At 37.0% G+C, this 22,823-nt stretch overlaps 3 protein-coding genes across 15 annotated transcripts in view; 2 read left to right on the forward strand and 1 right to left on the reverse strand.

Moving 5' to 3' along the window:
• LOC126853951 (heterogeneous nuclear ribonucleoprotein K) overlaps positions 1-22,823 on the reverse strand; it is an 83,632-nt gene that overhangs the window by 8,407 nt on the left and 52,402 nt on the right. For 10 of the 11 annotated variants that reach the window (XM_050600211.1, XM_050600204.1, XM_050600210.1 and 7 more), the window contains 2 exons: positions 21,928-22,000; positions 21,359-21,481 (listed from right to left, as the gene is read on the reverse strand). In XM_050600211.1, the coding sequence (XP_050456168.1) occupies positions 21,359-21,481; positions 21,928-22,000 (196 nt within the window). The remainder of the gene's footprint in view (positions 1-21,358; positions 21,482-21,927; positions 22,001-22,823) is intronic. The other variant, XM_050600213.1, reaches the window with a different exon arrangement.
• LOC126853995 (cytochrome b5-like) lies at positions 1,589-4,182 on the forward strand. 2 transcript variants are annotated; one of them, XM_050600305.1, is made up of 3 exons: positions 1,589-1,749; positions 2,669-2,987; positions 3,353-4,182. In XM_050600305.1, exons 2-3 carry the CDS (start codon positions 2,681-2,683, stop codon positions 3,493-3,495), a joined length of 450 nt encoding a protein of 149 aa, XP_050456262.1. In that variant the 5' UTR covers positions 1,589-1,749; positions 2,669-2,680; the 3' UTR covers positions 3,496-4,182. The 2 variants fall into 2 exon arrangements, with proteins under 2 accessions (XP_050456262.1, XP_050456263.1); XM_050600306.1 differs by lacking the exon at positions 1,589-1,749 and having other exon boundaries at positions 2,304-2,987.
• On the forward strand, positions 5,651-8,958 carry LOC126853998 (cytochrome b5-like). Of its 2 annotated transcripts, none has more exons than XM_050600312.1 (2): positions 5,651-5,928; positions 7,153-8,958. In XM_050600312.1, the coding sequence occupies exon 2, from the start codon at positions 7,196-7,198 to the stop codon at positions 7,586-7,588; it is 393 nt and encodes a 130-aa protein (XP_050456269.1). In that variant the 5' UTR covers positions 5,651-5,928; positions 7,153-7,195; the 3' UTR covers positions 7,589-8,958. The 2 variants fall into 2 exon arrangements, with proteins under 2 accessions (XP_050456269.1, XP_050456268.1); XM_050600311.1 differs by having other exon boundaries at positions 5,652-5,837.

A 22,823-nucleotide genomic window follows, 5' to 3' on the forward strand; every position in this document is an offset into this window, starting at 1 on the left:
GAGATTTGCTTTTATGTGACGGAAGGAGATTATCTTTGCGAACGAGAACATTGCATGACGATACATTGTACGAAAATACCGATAACACTCAAAACGCCGGGCACGAAATTCTCTATAATCAATCTCTCGATCGTCACAGAAATGCGCCGTATAGATTTTCAATTTTCCAAGAGTTTCAGGACTTTCAAAACTTTCCACGATCGCGGGACTTTCTTCGCGAGTTGAATTTTCTTGAATATTCAAGAGCCGAAGATAATGGTTTCCCGAAGTTTCAAGGTCGCGAACTTAAAATATGCCATTCCACGCACGTTAAACTTTGACATTTATACAGCATCATATATATATATATATGAATTGCTATAAGCTTATTAAAACTATTTGCATTTTCCATTTTCGTTCCTATAAAAAATTTTCTTATCTCTACTCGCACATTTTGTGCAAATATGTGTTTTATTAGTTTTCTTTTACATATATTTTTATTTGAATTTTGATGTGAATGTGATATAAAAGTTATCTTTCTAAAAATTAACGCGCTTTATTTTATATATATATATATATATATATATATATATATATATATATATATATTTTTTTAGAAAGATAACTTTTATATCACATTCACATCAAAATTCAAATAAAAATATATATAAAAGAAAACTAATAAAACACATATTTGCACAAAATGTGCGAGTAGAGATAAGAAATTTTTTTATAGAAACGAAAATGGAAAATGCAAATAGTTTTAATAGGCTTACGGCAATTCGGTGCGAACACATTCGAAGGACTTCCAAGTCCTCGAAGTCCTGGCGGGATAACCATAGGGAAACATGGCTTTGTAAGCTGCATTGCGTCCAAATACGCATTCGCTTAACAATCCTCCGCCGTAGTGGCATCCGTGGCACAAGTCTGGAGTTTGCAAACTTCCGCGGTATTACGAGCGGCGTGATGAACTAATCTAAACATGAATCGCTCTATTCAATTCAATGCGACAAACTTTCATCCCTGCGGTAAGTTCATCGCCGCCAAAACTGCACTTATGTAAACGCTAAACCCGTCGACAATATCGCTCAATACCAATTTCGACATTTGTGTCAACTATATGCAGCATACGAGTTAACGATCTCGAATATTATAGATACTCGATATTCACATTCTACTTTATTTTCTTCGTATTTCCTGTCTTTGATCATTATTTATATATTTTTATTAATTTATATATTTCTCTTTAACGAAGTATTTTCATGAATTGATTAATTGTCTCAGAAGCAAAACATATTTAAATTCAAGTATAATTTAAATATAAACTTCATGAAGAGTATTTAATTAAATTATTTAATTAATTATTTAATTAATTATTTAATTAAAAATAATATTTTAATTAAAATATTTTTAGCAAGATAATAATAAGATAATGACATGAATAGCTTGAATAGCTTGATAAAATTCTGTTTCCACAAGAGACGAATATGCATATTCGACTACCGTGACATTATCACCTATCATATAAATACTGGCACCTATTGGTCGAATAAAAAATATACCTGCATATAATGCATTTTCATGAGAGCTGCTTACGTACGATGTGAATCTACATATCGATATCACTGAAAAAGAGAGCTATCAGTTGGCTTGATTACTATCACAGTGATTGTATAGTGATATATTTCGACATCCCAGTCGTGTACGAGAACGTGCAGCTATTGTATCGCAACACATTCGTTTTTCTCGAGATTTCTTTCTTAGAATCAGGTAAGCTCCGATACAAATTCTTTGTGCGACTATGATTTATGTAAATATTAAAAACTTGGACGCGCGGACTCCGTCTCGGGTTAAATGAAGCGAGACCCGTTTTACAAATCGACGTACTTTCATCGCCAAAATATTGTAGGATTCCAAGCTTTCTGAATCGTTTTCGGTTGAATTGTTTAACATTCTACAATTCGTAAGATACTTATCTAGATAGGTAGATTAAAATTTATATTTCTCAATCTCTATTGAACGCTCTGACAGTCACAGAATTTTTGACAAATACTTCTCTCCGCATACATGAATTCAAATAAATAACTGCAATCAATAGAATATTAATGAAAAGCAAAAAAGTTGTTGTATAACTTGCCTGCTTTACACGAGAGAAATATTAACGAAGAGATCAGAATTGTAAAATAAATAAGGCGTAATTTAAGGCCAAAAAAACATACGCGGAAATTCGCCGCGTGCAAGTGATCGGGACAGTTAAATACAGTGAAACTTAAGTATGAGAAACCCGTCTGTCACCATCGCCGTCGATTCGCAAGGTGAAAAGAAACGAAGCCACCGGCCCGAGCAGTGACTCCGCAAACGCGCGAGGAAACGAAGCGACGTAGCGCGACTCGGCTGTCGAGAAACTCACCTTTGTCCGATATATCCCGGGCCTGTTTTCCCTTTCAAAGTGCCATTCAAAGCACACAATCCGATTGAGATCTCGACATTGAAATAGATCGCGCGCGCGCACGTGCGTTGTGCCAAGGTGAAGCAGAGCGAGGGAATTTTTATGTTAAAGTGATATTCTACGGTGAAAAGCGGACTATCGTTATAAAAAAAAAAAAGCAAAGAACAGAATACAAGTGTACTTTTCGTAATCGAGCTTTCTCATAAATAATCTTTTTTCTTTACAACCTTTTTTTGTCAGTCTTGAACCACGATGAATAAATATACGATCGACGAAGTAGCTCTGCACAATAATTGTGAAGATCTGTGGGTGATAATACACGGAAATGTCTATAATCTCACGTCCTTCCTCATGGAACATCCTGGCGGCGAAGAGGTATTGCTAGGATTAGCAGGGCAAGATGGAACAGAGTGTTTCGATAACATCGGTCATTCTGACGAGGCAAAACTACTTCGAGAAAAGTTTAAAATCGGAGAAGTAACGAATCAGGAAAGCGGGACTCAATCCAAGATAACGAGCACGGTTCAATCGAAGGCAACTAGTGCAGATGAGATAACAGGTTATTTTCTACTTCAATTGTATTCCTAATTATACAAAAATCTGCAGATTCAATATCAGTGTTTTACAGATAAAATATATCAGATTTTTGTTCTTAACGATTATTTATTAAATTGGCAGTTTTCTAAAAATAAATTCACATATATTCATATTTATGTCTGTATTTTCTCTGAAAAAAGTATTTTAATGTGATTACAATAAACAATAAAATGATAAATATGTACGTTAACAATTCAATAACTATTAACTATTTCAAAGACAGTTATTACAATAATTTTATTGCTACCCTAAGAGAAATAACAGACATAAAAGTCGTTTATCTCTCAATATCACTTCTATGCTTTAAGAAATATTTTCTTCTTTAAGGCGATGTAATAGAACCAACAGACGACTACAACGACTACGATCATCAAGCACAAACGAAACAAAAGTCTTCAATTCAAGGATTCATTTACGTTGCAATCGCAATTTATGCTGTCATATTCTACTATTACTATCAGACTATGTAATTTTGAAACGTTTCATTGTGTGCATATATATATGTACACAGATATTTAATTTTAACAAAATTCTGTGCAAAATGAAATGTTTACGAAATTTGTTCTATCGAAAATAAGTTTGTTAGACTTTTTGAAGTGTGTCTCTTGTTTTTGTTTATTGTTGTTTTTCAAGTAATTTATTATCTTTATTATCTTTATAGAGCGATATAAAACTGTATCTTTTAAATTCTGCGTTGAAAGAGATATACGTTTATATTGTAAAGTTAAACAAGTATTTTTATAACACTCTGATGAAAGATAATTGAATTAAAATTATATAATCCGGATGAAAATAATTGTGTGTGTGTAATTTGTTTATGATAATTTTACAAATTAAAATAGAAAGCTTATTTCTGCGTTTCTATTATTTAATTTACATTATAATGTAACTTGTAACGAAGCGGCAGCACAGAAAATATATTCAAATGATTCAACAAAAATCCGATACATTTTACGTAACTCTTTCCGTTTTAATCTGTAATTTTAACACGCGCTTATATAAGCAATATTTAAAATATATATTTGAAATGTATATCCTGGAAAAAAATATTGTATCTAAATTCATCGTGTATTGTCATCAGTAACAAGTATTTATTATACATATATTGCAGGAAAACAGCCATCTTGTCGGTGAAGGAAATACTGAATGTGTGTATATGTATATAAAAGAAAAAAACTTTTGTTGATAATATAATAAATGTATATCACATGTATCACGTTACTGTTATTGACTAGAAATATTTGCAGAAAATAATAAATATGTATCAAAAATAAATATATATATATATATATATATATATATATATATATATATTTATTTTGATACATATTTATTATTTTCTGCAAATATTTCTAGTCAATAACAGTAACGTGATACATGTGATATACATTTATTATATTATCAACAAAAGTTTATATATATATATATATATATATATATATATATATATATATATCGATAAATATATATATCGATATATATTTTCGTATACATATATTGCGAAATTGTGTGTCTCTGGTGAATGCACATTTCGTCGAGCAACTCTACTATCGTACTTATCTTTCTGTGACATACACGCAGATAAATAGTCGCGGCGTCACAGTGACTAGACGCTTTTGCATATGAATCGAACATCATGCTACATAATGCTAGAGTCCGCAGGAACAGAAATGATACGAGCTGATAAAAAATTCCAAGAAAATACAATTTTTCTTGTATTCTTCAATTTTAATAGAAGTTTCAAAAGATTTTACACTCTAATCGCGGCTATATATCATCGCGATGAATAGCTGGAGATGATTACATGATAAATAACATATTTTTCAATCTTTGCACTGATTATATCATTCATTAGATTCATGACATGAATATATTTTCACTTATTAATTTCATTTATCTGTTCACCGTTGCAATCTTTTTGATAAACAGAAAATATTTTCTTCGACTTAGTTTGTGAGAGCTGCATGCGTGATAAAATATAATTATTCTTTTAAAAATAGAACGAACAAAACTATTTACTAATATTTACTACTTTATACACCATTTACTAATATTTCTAAATATTTTACACAAGCATTAATATGTCAAACTAAATTGATAAATTTGATTTAGTGAAGTTGCTTTATCAATGAATAATCTAGGTCATTGTACAAACACAAGAATAGATTCACATTATGAAGAATAAAGTCATTTTATGATAGATATTACATGCATTTTATCAATGTCATTCCTACTTTATAAACGCTGTACACACTAATGTAGTATGCAATCAGCAAGCATCCATGAATGGGGCGATCTAATATCGTAAATCTCTTGTGAAACAAGATTCTGATAATTATTCAAAATTTTTTTCGTTATGAAAAACGAGAGAGAGAGAGAGAGAAACATGTGAGAAATTGTAATTATAACTTTTCCGGCGCCATTTTCTCTCAAATCGGTTTTGCATATTTTTACAGTGACCTTGTATTTAGGGAACATTGAGATCAAAGATCTAATTACAGTAGGATCAGCGTAAAGATTGGCAACGCTGCCATCGGATAACAACGGACGGCACAGTGGGGCTCAACTGAATACACGACGTGGCCTAAACGAAGAGGAGGGGATTATAAAGTTATACGATCAACAAGCCGGATTCCACAGTGTTTACGCGAGTGTGTCTCAGTGCGGAAGTTCGTGAAGCGGCGTCATCCACAGCGGAGATCAACGATTGGCATACGCACCTGCAGCACTACTTCATATCTCTCGATAACGCTTCATTCCATCCTTCCTTCAGAAAAGTCGATTTTTATCCGCAAAAGCGAAGCGAGTGGAGGTACGTTCGAAACGATCGACGAATTCTATTGCGCGAACTGGTTTAGAGGACGAAGCCGTCTTCGTCGAGGGAGAACGATTCGACACAACCGGTTCGTTTCGTAGGAAAATACGTTATAGAGAGATCTTATCGATCCAATGCCACTTGCCAAATTCGTATCTTGTTTGTTCGGTGGAGATATCTCTCAATGATGATGATCTCTCCACTCGCGGTGCCGAGTGTTTGCGCTCAAGGCGTGTTTGAAATTTTGAAATTTCCACACGCGAAAACATGAAGTTTCGTAAACGAACTCATCCAACTGCGAATCGGACGAAGTTTAATTATATTGTGACGAGAGGAAAACATTTCTCGAACTGTACGCGAACGACTGTGATTATGGTTTATCCGGGATTCTCGTTGACAAAAAAAAAAAAAAAATAATTATACATAAATCTCCTTTTAGATAGTGAATAAAACGAAAAATAAAAATATAATTTTTCTCGGAAAATCTTTTAGAGATGAAGTTTTCACTGGTAAAAATCTCTGTTCAATCTTTTCCTATACTCTTTGCTAGGAAATTATTCAGAGCACCCGAGTGTGCACACTTCGGAGAAAATCTATTAATGTAATAATAGTATATCAATTCTAAAAATTATAATATTAGAAGATCCTCGATTTACAGATCGATCCTACGTTGTTACGATAAAACAGCGCTCAGATAAATATCCAGGAATGCTCAATAACAAAAATGAATATTCAATGATCACCTTGTTAATTCCGAAATCGATTGCGTGTCAAAAGAGTTTGCTTAATTATTATATCTGGTACTTATAAAAGAATTCGCCGAGTCATTTATAAAAATATCATTAAAATGCTATAGTATATTTTTGAAGATCAGTCGAAAAACAGTCTTACTGCGTGGTCTGCTGTAGAATAACTGAGGCACTCGTTACGCAATCAATCTTTAATGACCTTGACCATATCAGACGGCTCATTCTTCTCTAATAAACACTATGAAACGCATGTATGACATTCTATATATATATATATATATAACGCAACATTACAATTCCTTTCTGCAATTATACATTGCCAATCGTGACGTATGTATTTGCACAACAACGCTTTAATTTGTTGAAAATGAGACTTGCTACACGTGTCGAGTGAAATTTAATGAAATTCAAGAGTATTTTATATAGAGAATCGTAGTAGATAATCTCTATTACATTCGCTATATTTTACACGAGACAAAATAATAGATGTAATTTCAATTCTTGCTCTTCAGATCGACAGTCATCGATAGTCAATAATCTTAATACTTCTTTCTTTATTTTAGGCGGACTGTACAAAGATAAAATAGAGCGAAACGTCAACGAGACATGGCGAAGGAATTCACGAGAAGCGAAATCCAGAGAAACGACGAGGAGAACACTACGCTGTTCATCCTGCATGACAAAGTATATAATGTTTACGACTTCCTCAACGAGCATCCCGGTGGCGAGGAGATCCTGCTCGATCACAAAGGCAAAGACGCCTCCGAGGGCTTTGACGATGTCGGACATTCGAACGATGCTATGGAGCTGATGAAGAAGTATCAAGTCGGCGTACTCGTCGAATCGGAAAGGACGAATCGATCACCAAAGCGGGGCTGGGTATCGGGATATGCCTCGAAAGAGGCAGAGAACTACACGAAGGGACCCGGCATACCCTTTTATTTGCTCATAGGTGGAATCGCGCTCGCTATGACCTTCTTCATATTTTATTCTTTTTAAACAATCATCTTCGTTGGATAATTATACGCAACGCGAGAATGCTGCGTACGTGTGATAATGTGATAGAACGAGGAACAAGACACAGAATGCAGGATCATTCTCATATTATCTATTAATGCTATTATGTTTTCGAAAAAACATTCACGTTTTTCTAACAATAAGTAATTAATTTTATTTTGAAAAGAGAGGTTTTGTTTTATACACTTGTATTTCTCAAGATGGTTAATGTTCAAATGATAATTTCCAATATGCAATATTTATAAATGAAGATATACAATTAATTACGAAGAATATGAAAATAGCATCGAATTTTATAAATTGAACAAAGATTTTCAATAAAATTAAAGCATATTTGTCAATTCGTTGGATTAACTTCAAATCACCGATTTAAATTTCATTTTCTTACGTAAATTGTTAAGTTTCATTCAAAATAAGTTTCATCTGATGTCTTATCAGACTGATTTCTATAGTGTAAGCAAATTGCTTAAGTCAAAATAGTTTACTTTATATGTGATTATCGGACAAATTAAAAAAACAGTCATTATATGATGATTCTGCAGTGCTGCAATAAAAACGAAAAAATCAAACTGAATGAAAAAAAGACTATCGCTTGAAAACAAGTCGGAAAATAGTAAAGTATATAGTTATAGATATCAGAAAACTTGTATACGCACAAACCGTTTCGAAAAATTTATAAAAATCATCAGTCATATATAGATTCTTTATATTTTAAATTTTCCATAAAACTACAAAATTTCAAGCATTGAAAAAATATCAATTTTAATAAATAATATTTTTTATAATTTAATTTTTTTTTTATTTTTTTTACAATTTAAAAAAATGCATATACATTTATTGTATGCATATATAAATGTAAAATCTTGAAATTTCGTCGAAATAAGGGATACAATAAATTACAATTGTGCATTAAAAGCTAAAGAAATAATTTGATAATTGCTGAGAAAATATTTGATAACTTGTATCAATTCGATAAATAATGTTCGAAATTCCCTATGCATTCTTTTTTAAAAACCATTTTTATCTCTGAATCCAAGATAAGATTATCGCTTTTATTTAAAAATGTATCGACTTTCTTTCGTATTTACTTATGTATAAGGAAAAAATAAGATGCGTAATGCGTTTATCGTATACTTTTCATTACTTATATCGCACACTTTACATCGAACTTTACTTGTTAAAAATATTGATTAACATTATCAATTTTCAAGTGTTATTTCTTTTTTAAAGATAAATTTTTAAGCATAAATTCTCGGCACAATATGCTGTTCCATACCGTATCTTCACTGCTGTGTACTTCTGTATTGCAAAACGATACACTAAAAAATAAAATTTGGAATCTTTGCAATCTAGTACACACTCCTTTCTATTTGATTATTCACAATGGAAAGATACGATAAATAAATTGCGCACAACAATGATAGATAACTAATTGGAAAAGTTAAGAATATTTTAATGAAGAATATTGTAGTTTTTTATATAAACATTTTTATATTAACATTTTTATATTAATCGTTGGATGGATTATTTGTTCTTGGATGTATCGAACATTTATTCGGATTCATCAGACCATCGCGTTTCCAACAAAGAAAGTGGTCGCCACGTTCGATTTGTCCCGTCAACATCGTTGCATGCACTGGAACTCGCATGGGAGTAGAAGGCGTGAATAAGAAGAGGAAGTTACCGCGATGACATGTGTGGAAAACCGCATATCCTTCCTGTCAACCGTCGGCCATCTGCTTTCCATACCAACTTCCGGCGCCAGTGAAAACTTTCAAATGTATCCCCCGGCTTCTCTCTGGGTCGCGTCGAGTTCTTCAACTCTCATAACTCTCTCTCTCTTTTCTCATCCCTCTCATTTCTCTCCGCGAACCCTTTGACGCTGCGCAAAGGGTGTGACACTCTTCTCGCATGATGAAAGCTTTGCGCGAAACACTGCATCATCGCGTGAAAACCGCGATGTTAGCATTGTCTTGTTATCTTGGTCGCGACGTTGCGCCTCTTTGGGTACAAGAGCTTCGGATAAGCAACGCAAGCACCGTTGCGAGAACAACAGCGCGCTAATTAAACGAGAGTAAGATGGCATGTTCGATTTAAATAATTAAATTATCCCGTCTATCTTCACGTGTCAAACAACATCGAATCGCGTTTTCATCATGTGTCTTTAATCTAGCCAATTCGAAATGCTCGTACGCCTTCTCGACGGTAAAGGATCGTTTACATTTAGAAGGAAGTGCGGAAATGCGATTTTTTTTTTTTTTTCTTATTTGTCGACCTCTCGACGCGGCTGCCGCTCTCTTTGCGAGAAAGAGGAAACTCGATACGATACCTTTGAAAAAGGGATTCATGATTCCGCCGCTCTCGAACTGTTCCTTTTCCAAACGTAACTTTGAGAAAACACCCGATGCGTGTCCAGACGAGCGTAAATTTTTCAAAGGATCTGATGTGTTTGCTACTTTAAGAAATCTTACCATCGCGGTACGTGACTTAAGTGAATTCGCCTTTCGAAAGTAAAAATCTCTCCTTCCTCTCGTTTATTCTATCGCAGTTTTCACGATCGCTCGACCGGCGAGCCGTTAAGTCGTCGCGCAGATTGACGGGGAGTCGACAGCCGATGCGAATAAATGACACTGCGAAATGCTTTCTCCGTTGGATGAGAAAAACGCGAGAACACCGGGAGTTGCAGATCAGCTGATCGTTCTGCCAATAGAGGAAGAAACAGACGAGAGTAAGAAATACGCAAAAAAGTAAGCGGGATGATGGGGGGAGGGGAATGAGGAAAATTCTCAAATGGATCCTAACGAGTTCTCGGCAGTTTCCCGTTTGCTTCTTGCCGCATTCCCAAACGGCCATCCCCCTGTTTCACCCTTGCACTTGCTCCTTTCTCCTTTTCTTCGCGTGGCTCGAAAAGCAGCAATTTTTCCAATCTCTCTTTGATAAAGCGCTTTAACAGAGCATCGCAACAAGATGCTGTTTTCCTCGTTGGTGACGAGGAAAATAAACTGAGGAGATGTCGGTGGTAACAGGTGCATGAAGGGAGAAAGAGGGAAGAAGGAGAAACAAAGTACTCGGGCGCGCTCGGAATCGTCTTAAAACGTTATCCCCGCGTCGGAGATACAATAAATATTCTAGTAAGCTCGTGTGTGTGCACGTACACATCGCACAGTTGTTCCGCCGCGATCTCGAGGACGACGATATTTCATGCGTGCGAGATGAGCGCGCCGCACGCATACGAATTTATGCGCTCAGCATTCCCGCGTCCTAAAATTGTTTCTTTCTCTCTCTCTCTCTCTCTCTCTCTCTCTTTCTCCTCTTGTTTGCAAAGAGAGTTTCACGATTTAGCATACGGTGCGCGTACATCTCATATGCACATAAGAAGCACGCGAGAACCCGCCGCTGGCCCGCGATAGCGAAGAAGATGAATATGATAAAAACTTAATTGCCCGAGGAGGAATAAATACAAGCAAAGGAGGAAAAGAGAGAGCGTATCGTTCCTTCGCGCAATGCACTGTTCGCAATATCGCGAGATTAATGAAGCGGTAGAAAATTTATCGCTATCCCGACCGCGTTCTCGCACCGTCGAAAAATTAACGAATGACGTTCGACGATCGATCCGCGCTCGCGGCCCTGTTCGCTTCTCCTTGCGAATTTTCTCAGGATGTAATCGCGATGCACGCACTGACGGAGTCGATTTGTAAGCGGCGTTCGCTGCGAGCGAAATTGTCGGCGCATAGGCAGATTACGAGAACCGTGTGTTTGCGAAGGAGCCTCAGCTCGCGAGACAATACACGTGGAAAACAGCGGCATCGAGCGAGCGTCTCATCGCCCGGGGTAATGCTGGCAAAACTCGGAAATTTCGTTCCTGCCGTGTGGAAACTCCATTTCGCAAAATTAGCAATATCGTTCTTGGATGGTAGTGGTGAAAGTATTATTCCCCTAGAAAATTCTTACACGCTTTATTTTTATTTTAACGCTGAGACTGTCTAAAGATTGCCATCTTTCCGCGGAACTTTTCCGTAGAAAACCAAAACAGAAAATACATATTTCCGGACTGGGATTATTTTTCCTATTTTGTTAAAAAGAACAATGTAATGTGTATTATAAGAGAGAAGAGTAAGTTAAGCAATGGAATAGAAATTATAATATGTTTGATATTATTTCACTCATATATTTTATTCTGTAATAATATAATATTTATAGAATATAATTTTATCTCGCTCATATATTTTATTCTGTAATCATATAATATTTGTAGAATATAATATTTTCAGCAAAAGAAAATAATATCTTTAGGAAAAACATTTATACATATAAATATAACGCGCTTCTCTCTTTTTCTCACGTATCTTTTTAGATTCTCTCTCCGGGAAAATATTAATATCGGAAATGCAGCCTCGATCTTTAAGGAAAGAACTAGATTGATCAAGGAATTCTTGATCGATGGATGGCGCGCAATATCCGGCGCATTCTGGTTGAACCGATTATAAGAATCATATCTGTTTGCATCACAGCAAAATATATCAAACGCACGTGGAAAACAGCACGTTCAAGCGAGAGAAGGGAGTGCGCGTCAGTGCTCGGGGTGATGCGGATGAAATATCGATCGGCGGGAAATTAAGGCACGACTGTGTTCGAACGGCGGAGTACTTATAAAGTTTTCGCAGAACTAGTGGATAAGATGAGAAACAGGGGAAGGAGAGGGAAGGGGGGGGGGAGGGGAGGGGAGGGGTGAGAAGTCGAATAATGGGTGCAGCAATCGCGACGGCTGTGTACGCAATTTCTCGAGGGTGTTTTAACGAACTCCAGACGGCGTCATCACGAACGACGAGGAACGACGGAGGGAAACGAGTGTGTTTCACGGCTGCGAGACCGAATTGTGTTGAGAGGATCGATCGGAAGATCGATGCGTTTTTCTTTTTCTTTTTTTAAGATTTTCTATAAGTGGTCTCTTCTTTAAAAATTTTACGTAGAGAAAGAATGTAAATTGTTTCAATTATTCCAGGTCGTGGATAAATCGAGAAGAATTTATCGCTTTCCATATTTCAACATAAGATAACTTGAAAACATTTCAACATGTAAAAGTTGAAATTTTAAAGACATTGATAATTATTGTGAGATAATTATTATGAACAAAATCAAAATATTTATTCATATGACGATATAGCATTTTTATATTTAAAGATTTATAGTATATTTTCTAAAAATACTATATTACTTTCACATTACGTCTAAATTTCTTCAAATATTAATGTGTCTCGACCTTTCTTAATTTTTAGTATGCAAGGCACTTGCTTTGAAACATATTATTAAACATATCTTATTTCTCTCTTTCCTATATAAAGATACAAATTAAAATATATATTTTATTTATTATTTGTAAAACATATTGAGATGTTCCTAAATTACTTTATCTATCTACTACTATATCTATCTTAAATGTCTCGCGACCAATTCGCACTCATAACGATGATCAAAGAGGGCACCGGTCACGTGGCGGCGGCAGAATCCGTCCGTCTGGGAAAAGTCCAGCTTTTCTCGCCAACAGTCTAATATCACTAAAAGCTTTTTAATAAACAGTCTTAGAATCGCGCGACGAGTGCAGACCGAAATATGTATGTGTCGTACACGTATACACACGCAAAACGATTCACCTCTATACGAGATTTCCAAGGAGAATAGAAGATTGGTACATTTTTGGTTGAAGAAAGGAGTAGAGAAAAGAACGACGAGAATAAAGGGGCGTAGGATCGAGGAAGTATCGCGGATATATTCGCCTTTCGTAACGCGGCAAGTCGCGTTATACGAAAATGTAGTCCTGGAGTAGTGGAGAAAGACGGGCGAAAGAAAAAGGACATTCTCGGGAGAGCGGGAGAGAAAAGAGGGAGAGGGGGAGAACTGTTTATTTTACGAAGTGGAGCTAAGACGTACGATATTGTCCCCGACAAAGTGGCCGGGTTCTATTTTCGGCCTCCTCTCTTCTCCCTCCTCGGCCCCTCTCACATTTTTAGAGGAGAGAAAGCCGGAGGCTTTCTTTCTCTCTCCTCTCTCTCTCTCTCTCTCTCTCTCTCTCTCTCTCTCTCTCTTTCTCCTCTTTTTTTGCTCGTACACCCTTTTCACTGTGCGTTTTTCCACAAACAGCATAAATTTTCGCCAAAAACAAGTACGGTGCAATGACACGCAAGCACTCGTCCGCTTATTTTTCTCTATCCCCACCTCCTCTCGTCAAGTCAGGCACGAAAATCTTATTACGGAAGTAATTCAATAATCGTGTCGTACACCTCTCGAAAAACAGTGATACCGATTTAATCATTGTGATTAAAAAATTGCACTTTAAATCAAATTGTCATTCAAGAGATAATTTCTTTTTATCGAAATACTAGCGCAATAATAAAAGAACTCGTAGCGATACGTAAAAGATTCTCGGTATTTAATATACTCTTTAATACGAACACGATGTAGACTGAAGCAATAAAAAAAGAAAAAAAAGAAATCATTGCAAAATTCCTCTCTCGACGAGATGCGATTTGAAATTAAAATCTGACGTGCTGTTGAGAGAAAGAGTGAAAGGGGAGCGCCGAAATTTGCTTCTCTCGACAGACGTGGAAAGTGTACATAATAAAGGCTTCCGGATCAATTTTCTCTCGTTTTCACGTGCCTAAAAAATTTGTCCTCTTCTCCATTCTCTTCTCTATTGCGAGCCGAGAAAACCAAGGGTCACGTCAAAATCACCGACAGGGACTTCGATCAAGTTTGATCGATAATATATACATATATGCGTGTGTGTGTGTGTGTGTAATTTTCAATGGTTTTGAAAAATTAATGATTAAATAAAAAAATTGTATTAGTCAAATCTAAATATATAGATATTTTTGTACGAGATTAAACTTTAAAATCAAAAACGAATTGAACCCCAAAGTTCGGATTCGCTATAGATAATAGGTCCCTCAGCGTTTCTCCTGACGACGAATCTAACTGATAGAATCGAAATATCCGATAAAATCCGGCCGTTAAAGGAACAGTTTCATCCATTTTCTTAACACTTTATCTAGCAAAAGAGAGAAAGAGAAAGAGAAAGAGAATGAGAAAACATTAGGAGTTAGCTATTTACACACGTGTCCACTTTGCACCGGACCACGTGACAATAGAGACACAAAACGATAAATCGACGCGGTAAAATAAACATCGATATTTACCAATAATGAGATATATAACACTGATCGTGGTGGATAGTGTCACTGATTGACACTAAAATAATTGAAATTCGAAGAATAGATCATGCGCAAAAATTGTAGATTTTAATCAATACTTGTGTCAAAGTAAAATAAGAGAGAAAATTGAAAATTATTCAACGTTGTTTCGAATCTACATTACGGAAGAACAAAAATGGAAACGCGTGCCTGACAAATATCTCGTGCGACAGTATCTCTCTTTTTCTCTTTATGTGCAAATGCAGTAAAGCAAATATATACAGTTCTTCTCCTCGACTCTTTAATTTGCATCTCTCGCTCCGTTTTGTTTCGACGTCCCATCCCCGCGGTCTCTCGTTGCTTTTAATAAACAGTTTATAAATCTCAACGCAAATTCCACTTTTTCAATCCGCTTCCGCGTTTATTCGCGCAGTCTATTCTCGATGCGAACAAACAGATGAACATGCTTCCTGTACGCAATTGCATACCTACTCTTCCATCTCGAGTTAATATTTGAAAGTTTTGTCTTCACGATAGTAGTTTCTTTTATATTCAAAGTTATAACGACGCTGAAAAGTTTTATATTAAATCCTTTCAGATGCTTCATTAACAGAAAAATAAAATTTTAAGTCAAAAATTTTTATTTACATAAAATACTATCACAAAAAAAATTAAAGTTAACTATGGAAGATGAAATAAACAAGGCTTATTAATACGCGAGCGTCAATTAATTAACGTACCCATGATCGACGAACCTCTCGTAAGAGAACTCTGCGAAATCCTCCCTAATGTGTGCACTGAGGAAATGTGTCTCGTTGCCCGAATTAGCCGAACCGGACGAAGCAAGGAGAACCTCGCGAGCGTACGAACGAACGAATACTGAAAAGTCGGCAGGGTTCGCGGATCCGTCATGCGCTCCTGGTCACGATTTCAGTCGCTGTTGCGATTCTACCTCGGACTTCAACCACAAAGGGGCTTCACACTCCGGTTTCCGCCGCGCGATGCTGCCCCCGTTAAGTCGCCCTTGGGACTACTACCCATTACCCGAGACCAGATTGCAAATCGTCAGAATATTTGATAGTTAAATGGGGATTTCAAAGATTTAAATTTAATAATGTCCTTTTTTACTTCCTTTTTCTAAATGGTTTTTTAATTTTTAATCAAATTTTTTTTTTTTTTTTTTTTAGCGTAATTTATAACTGAGATTTTTTTATATCTCGCATCTGTTTAAAAAACGCGTATCCCCGAAATAATTTTATCATAACACACGTCCGTTTTTCTTATGTGTCGCATTCACTGACGTTAAAATAAACTCGCGATGACAAGTGTAACGTATAAAGCGCGACGTTAAGAGCGCATTTCTTCGGAAAGTGAAATATCGAATCAGCTGTAATGTGCTGCGGCAACATTTCGAGATACGAAGAGGAAACGAAAGCTTAAGGTGGCAGCGGAAAATCGCTTGGTTTGCCGCGTCACCAACGACGAGCTTAGGGACTGGAGCTCTACACCTGGCGTGGCAGCTGCTCGGAACCGTCCGTTACCTGGTTCGACAGCACCTGTTCGGGGATTGCGTGCAGCGCGGGCCTTCCAGAAGGGCCCATAGCAACACATGTTGCCCGCGAGTGCTCCCTAATACGGTAGAACGACAATTCGGAAGAATAGAAATTGAGAGAGAGTGAGAGAGAAAGCTCAACTAAAAACCGCTTCGTTCGCCTTTTCTTTTTATAACTTTCAGTACGCGATTTGCCTTGATGAGTTATCTTCACGATCAAGAACATAATTTAAAAAAAAACGACAAATGGGTTTTTTCCCCGTTTTTAATGTATGATTTCGCAATTGATTATCAATATATAATTTTCTCTAATACTATTTCCATTCAACTAGACGAGATATCACAGTAAATCGAAATCCGATACGAGGATATATCGGCACGCGTAGCGTATGCCGCAAACGTTTTGATATTTTAATTAATCGTACAATTTAATCGCGAGTTTGAATCACAAATATTTCGCAAACAGGCAAACGGGTGGTTCTTGCCGCGAGAGAATCGAATATCGAATGTGCGAGTCGCATCTCGCTGAATACATTTGTTGTAGAAACGCTAGCAAGTTTATTTCAAACATCTATCGCATTCATTCGCAATAATAACAGTCTATCTACAATTGCACGATGGAAATTGATCCACGAATATGATACGCGTGTGACTTCATTGATCAATCCATTTTAATCATGATGGGTTTTCAGTCAGGGAAGGGGAGAGGAGAAAGACGCGTTGTGTGTGTGTGTGTGTGTGTGTGTGGTAATTTTCCATTTAATATTTTTATTTAAGTTAATTTATGTTTTTTTTTTTCCTCGTTCTCTTTAATACAGGGTTGTAAAAAGCAATGTGTTTGTTAGGGGATAAAAGAGTCGTGTAAACATCAAGATGCGTAAGAAAGGCATGTAATATCATAGTACGGTGCAACACACACACATACACATATTTCGTTCTCTTTTCCTCTCTTACCCCACCTTGCTTCGTACAACGTCGCCGCAGACTAAACGGCGTCAGCGGATAATAAAGACATCGCGTGTGCATAATTATCTGGTGTACCTTCCCGGAATTAATTTCGAGCTTCGCTCGAAGAGCTTTTTTTACACACCCCTGTCCGTTAACTCGGTAACATCGCCCCCTCCCGTTCGTCCTGTTCATTAAATGCACTCGTCTCGATATTACTTGAATTACGCAAAAATTTTTTTTCGCAAGTCTACTATTGCAAGAGAGAGTCTGTGATAAGACATCAAGTACAAAAAAGTGCGTCGCAAAAAAAGTCGCGAGAGACATAAGATGTGACGCATTACCTGTTGCGAGCGATTTTCTTCGAACTGAACCTCGATAACCTTGTTATCGACATCTTGCTGAATTAATGCGATCGGCGATTCAAATGACGCATCGACAAGATGGGTTATTACGCGGCAATTGCGAAGCTATGCAATTTTACCCGCCATGTATGTAGATCACACATGCGGTTATAGACACACGTCGGTTGCGCTTTCCGAACGACACGCACGTGTGGTTAGCACGCGACGACGAGATACATCGTGTGAGCGCTTAATGATTAGCTACCGAGTGGACATATGGCTTCCTCATGCTTTAATACAACGCAACGTCTGTCTTCCGTCTATATTACGTGTGTCTATCCTGAACAAGAAGAACGCGAAGCGTTCATCCGTCTCATCCGCGTAAATTTCGTCGCGAGCGGCTGTTAATTTGCCGTTGCGTAACAAGATCCATTCGTCGATTCTCGAACGCAAATCGAAACAAAGTATCGCTGGTATTCTGCCGAATCGCTGATATTTTTCGTGTCAGTTGACCGAATCGCGTTTGCTTTGATGTGGGATGCGATAAATTCTACGTATCATCGAGCTCGAAGACACCGAGTATGTTTTGCAAAATTAAATTATCTTGACAGATGCGTATCGCTGGATTTTTTAATGTAACGTTTTTGTAAAAATCCTTTATTTAATAAAATATTTCTTAATTGCAACGTACATAGATTTTATGGACTCGTGATACACAAAATCAATAAAAAAAAAAATATTCACTAAATATTTTACAAATTTTATTCTCCCAGTTTTAAGGATTTAAAAAATCCTTACATAAAATCCTTAAATAAAAGACTGAATCAAATCCATTCATTGATTCGCTCATTCATCGATGTATTTCTCTTTTTGAAGATTCAACATGTATAACATTGTGTTTGCATCATACTCAAATACGAGTCTTGCATTGCGTCTTATGTCACCGCCACGACTTTTGTCATGCATATATCTCCTTTACGCATTTCCTATTCTTTTCACGTTTTTCGGACATTGTTATCAAGAAGTATCCGTCATCCTATCAGTCATTCTATTTACGAAGACATGAAAGAAGTTTGTCTCGATAACACAAAAAGGTGAGTGTTACGGGACAGAAACGTCGGGAAAGAACGCGATAAATTTTTAATGAAATACACGCGATGCATTTTAAAAAATTCAATCATACAAATCAGAGCAATTTTATCTATAAATATTTCTAGAGTTATATTGTCGATCGAAGTAACCGTACTGCTAACGCGGTTAATCAGTTTGTTGTCGAGCAACTGCAACTCTCAAGGGGTTAATTAGGGATGATAACCTCGCATCGCGGTCGCGCGCGCTTCAAAACAGTCGATAAATCCTGATCGTTCGTAATCCTCGTGCGAGAATTGTTCGCGGAAAGGGCAATTGTACCGATCGCGAAATAATTCGCGCGATAAATAGAGCACGAATTCGGTCAGTCGACAAATTTTCGAAGAAAATTGCGAGCCAATTTGTAATTACGCGCGCGTTTTGACAATCTTTACTCCGTTACAAAGGCCAGTCACACGACTGGGAAGGGGAAAAACATTTTCCCTCGCCGATCGGGGAGGACGAAGAAAAAAGAATTCGGGACAATTGCGAGCGTTGCACACACTTGCGCGGAATAATAAACAACCCGTTCGAATCTTTATCTCTCCCGATCGGAGTGCCGCGAGTTTTCTGGCAGCGGAAATCCCCGATGACGTGGTAAAAAAGAAAAAAAAAAGAGGGCGCCGGAATCCCGTTCGAAATCAATAAAGTTATCCCTACCAGCCCCCGCGAATCGAAATAAAATGGTTCGGCGATGTCGCCGAGTGGCGATGCCGCGTCTTCCGCCCCCGTTCGAGGGGGGTAGAAATACAGGGTCCGCTAAGACTCGCTGCTTTCATTATTTATATCACACACACTGATTTTTTTTTAATAGTGAAATTCAGCGAAAGCATTTTTTCGTATTTTTCAAAGCGTAATTATGAGTCACTGAACGACAAAAAAAAAAGAAAAAAAAGTACCCAAGATCAAAAGTTCCTTTCGTTTAGTGCTGGTGTGATGTATGAGACATCACATACGTAAAGTGAAAATTGTTTCCGATTGATTAAAGCTCACTCTAATTTATCTTTACCATTTTATATCGGCGCCACCGATAATACTTCAAAACTCGATTGTTCCGACTCTTCTTCCCCTTCGAGCAATACGTTTAAATGTATTACCTGACGCAGCAATTAACTAAGCTCTAATAGACTAATTATCTCGACTGCTCTTCATCAGGGGAACTGATGTTAAGGCTGACGAAATTACGAATAAGTTTTCAGCAAATTGCCAAACAACATTATTCCACGCTGCGCGAGTATACAGGCGCCATATGGAATTTGCTAAATTTGCTTTGCCAGCGGGGAATGACGGCAATAGCGGAGAAATATAGGCGGTAAACAAAAATTCTCGTGAGTTTTCATAATTGATTAATTAATCAACATGCATCGCTACAAAAACATAGCCAATTAAAATTTCAAAACAACAACAATTTGTAAACTGTGTTATTCTTTTATTTAATTTTGTTTTATCTACGTATTTCGGTCTCATTCGATATATGAATCTGCAAAATAACACGATCTCCCGCAAAAGAAGCATTGCCATCAAATGACCGCTTTCCAGATATCGACCTTTCGAATACACAAACGTCGGCGACGAGTTCTCGTCGGGCACGAGACGAAAGAACAACGATGGACGGAATCGTTTGAAGAGGAAGGGCAAGAGAAACGAGATGACACAGACGAAAGAGGCCGCACAGCACCACTTTGACGCGGCTCAAGCGTTCACCGATTCGAGGCGGGGACAAAAGCTAGGACGCTTCGGGTACATTCCATTTTTGTTTCTCTCGTGAACGCGAAACGTAACAAGCCACTTGGCCACGTTGCATATTTCAGAATGGGCCAACTAGTCAGGCAGACCCTTCACGGGAAGACCCAGACCCGAGCATGGAGCTCGTTATGTAAAATCGGGGCCACGATGTCGGGGAAAGATCGCTAATTAAAGGGAACTTAATTGTCGTTCAGAGCACGCCGCTTTCTTGGCGTCCTCAGAACGGAGACGACAGCATCCTCTTTTCGAGGATCTGTGCAACATAATCTATACTGTGTCTCAAAGTATTTGAGATATTTTATTGTCTTAGAAATTTCTGTCTAGACATATGAAATTCCCTTGTGTCTATAATCAAACTCTTAAACAAATTCGATGAATATATTATAAACAAACTTGTCTCACAAAATTTTTAAGAGAACTCTCTGTTCTCGTTAATAAGTCAATATACATTTAATGTTTATAAATCGACCATGGTGTTTGCGTTCAACGAAACGCGCGATCGTCGTTAAATTGTTAATAAAATAAAAACTCTCAACGAGAAGCCTGGATTTTTAATAAAGCTTCCAAGCTGTTACGTTGCCACTTCGATGTTACACATAAATTGATAAATTAAATATCCGGGAAGTTAATTTACAAGTTTGAAAATGTAAAAAGATTTCAGTGTGTTTTTTGACGCTTTCTCGTTTCCGTTTTCAATTTGCGCTTGTCAACCGTCGTCTCTCGTTTCTCGAAGTCACCGGAACGCAATAATCTCCAGCGAAATTAATATCATGGCGCAACATTTGCTCGATGAGAAAAACGAGTTACGTCGTTTGACGAATCGTGACTAATTATCCAATAAATGACTCACCTCACGGAGCTCCTTGATTTTCAGACCCCCTTTGCCGATGATACATCCTGCTTGGCTCTGATGCACCAACATGCGCACATCGATCTCGTCGCTGCCATGACGGGAGCCGTTCTGAAATCGTGTCTACAATAAATCGTGGAAATTTCAATATATTATTTGTATACGCCCTTTGTCATTGCGAGATTATTCGTTAATTTCATTAGGAGAAAAAACATAATATCATATATTTTTCAAAAATATCACAAAGTCAAAGAACCGAAAAAGAAATATTTTCCAGGTATCCTTTCTTCTCTGCTAAAGAGGATTTTTAAAAAATCTCTTATTTATATTTTATATTAATTTATTTTAAAGATTCCTTTTATATTAATTTATTAAAGATTATTATCAATTATTATTTAATTATTTTTTAAAAGTAAATCAATAAAAAGATTTTTATAAAAAAAAAAAAAAATTATTTTCGTAAGAAAAATATCCTGAAAATATCCTTTCTTTCTCGGTCTTCATAACGGTGTTTCTTTTAATAAAAAAAAAAAAAGGCAAATAAAGAGATAGAATTTTGGCTTACTCACCTCTTCCAAATTAGGTACGACCTCGTTCAGCACTTGCAAAACGGTGGGCAGGTCCGAGCTGATGGTAAGTACCCTAGAATCAGAAGGATCCCCAGAATTACACTGATCTTACCAGGCGACGTAAATTCTCGCGTACGTGCTATTGATCATACAGTCCCGTGCGAATGACGTACGCGTGTGTTACATCAACCAGTGATGCCAAACCCTTTCCCCTCCTACCCCTCGATATATGTACTTCGTCGTCACCCGTTAGTGCGCTTTGAACAACGGCGCCGGTGAAATTCCGACACGTCTACTCCGATGGAGTAGGGAGTAATTAAATGCGCGTGGGTCGATCGGAGCTGGATGCATGCCCTAATATACGTCGCATTCGATCGCGATATTTAGCTGTATACATTATAAATGTTATATTTTATTCCGTATGTTAAACTCTCGATTGTAACAGTTGAGGGTTGCCCGACACTTACTACGATAAAATGATGTCGCGCGACACGACAAAAGGCTTACACGCTAAAATCGATAAAAATTTAATGGCAAATTCCCCGATGCGTCACGCTCCATGTACCGCAGCAGCGGTTCGTCGTGCATGCAATTAGCACAGTGGGCACCGCAAACCCGGCGCCATTACGTTCCTATATCGATTCTAACGCGGATGCGACCGCCAAATTGTGACACCATTCTTTATTAATAACTGCTAGTATACGTGGATTTTCCAAAATTATCTGCATATTGAAGCGTCGCTATAAATATTTAATCGAGAGGTAAGAGACGTTTAATGTACAAGATAATTTCATCGAATATATTTTGCATACATTATAGGCGTTATTGAATCAATATGCGTTAAAAGGATTCAAAATTTATTAGTTTGGCGAATAAATTCATTTTAAATTCGATAT

Source organism: Cataglyphis hispanica, chromosome 13 (assembly GCF_021464435.1).
Source record: "Cataglyphis hispanica isolate Lineage 1 chromosome 13, ULB_Chis1_1.0, whole genome shotgun sequence".
Lineage (NCBI taxonomy): Eukaryota > Metazoa > Arthropoda > Insecta > Hymenoptera > Formicidae > Cataglyphis > Cataglyphis hispanica.

Coding starts and splice junctions, on each gene's coding strand:
- LOC126853995 (XM_050600305.1), top strand. CDS start 2,681: ATGAATAAATATACGATCGACGAAGTAGCTCTGCACAATAATTGTGAA. Junction 2,988..3,352: donor TAGTGCAGATGAGATAACAG/GTTATTTTCTAC, acceptor TTCTTCTTTAAG/GCGATGTAATAGAACCAACA.
- LOC126853998 (XM_050600312.1), top strand. CDS start 7,196: ATGGCGAAGGAATTCACGAGAAGCGAAATCCAGAGAAACGACGAGGAG.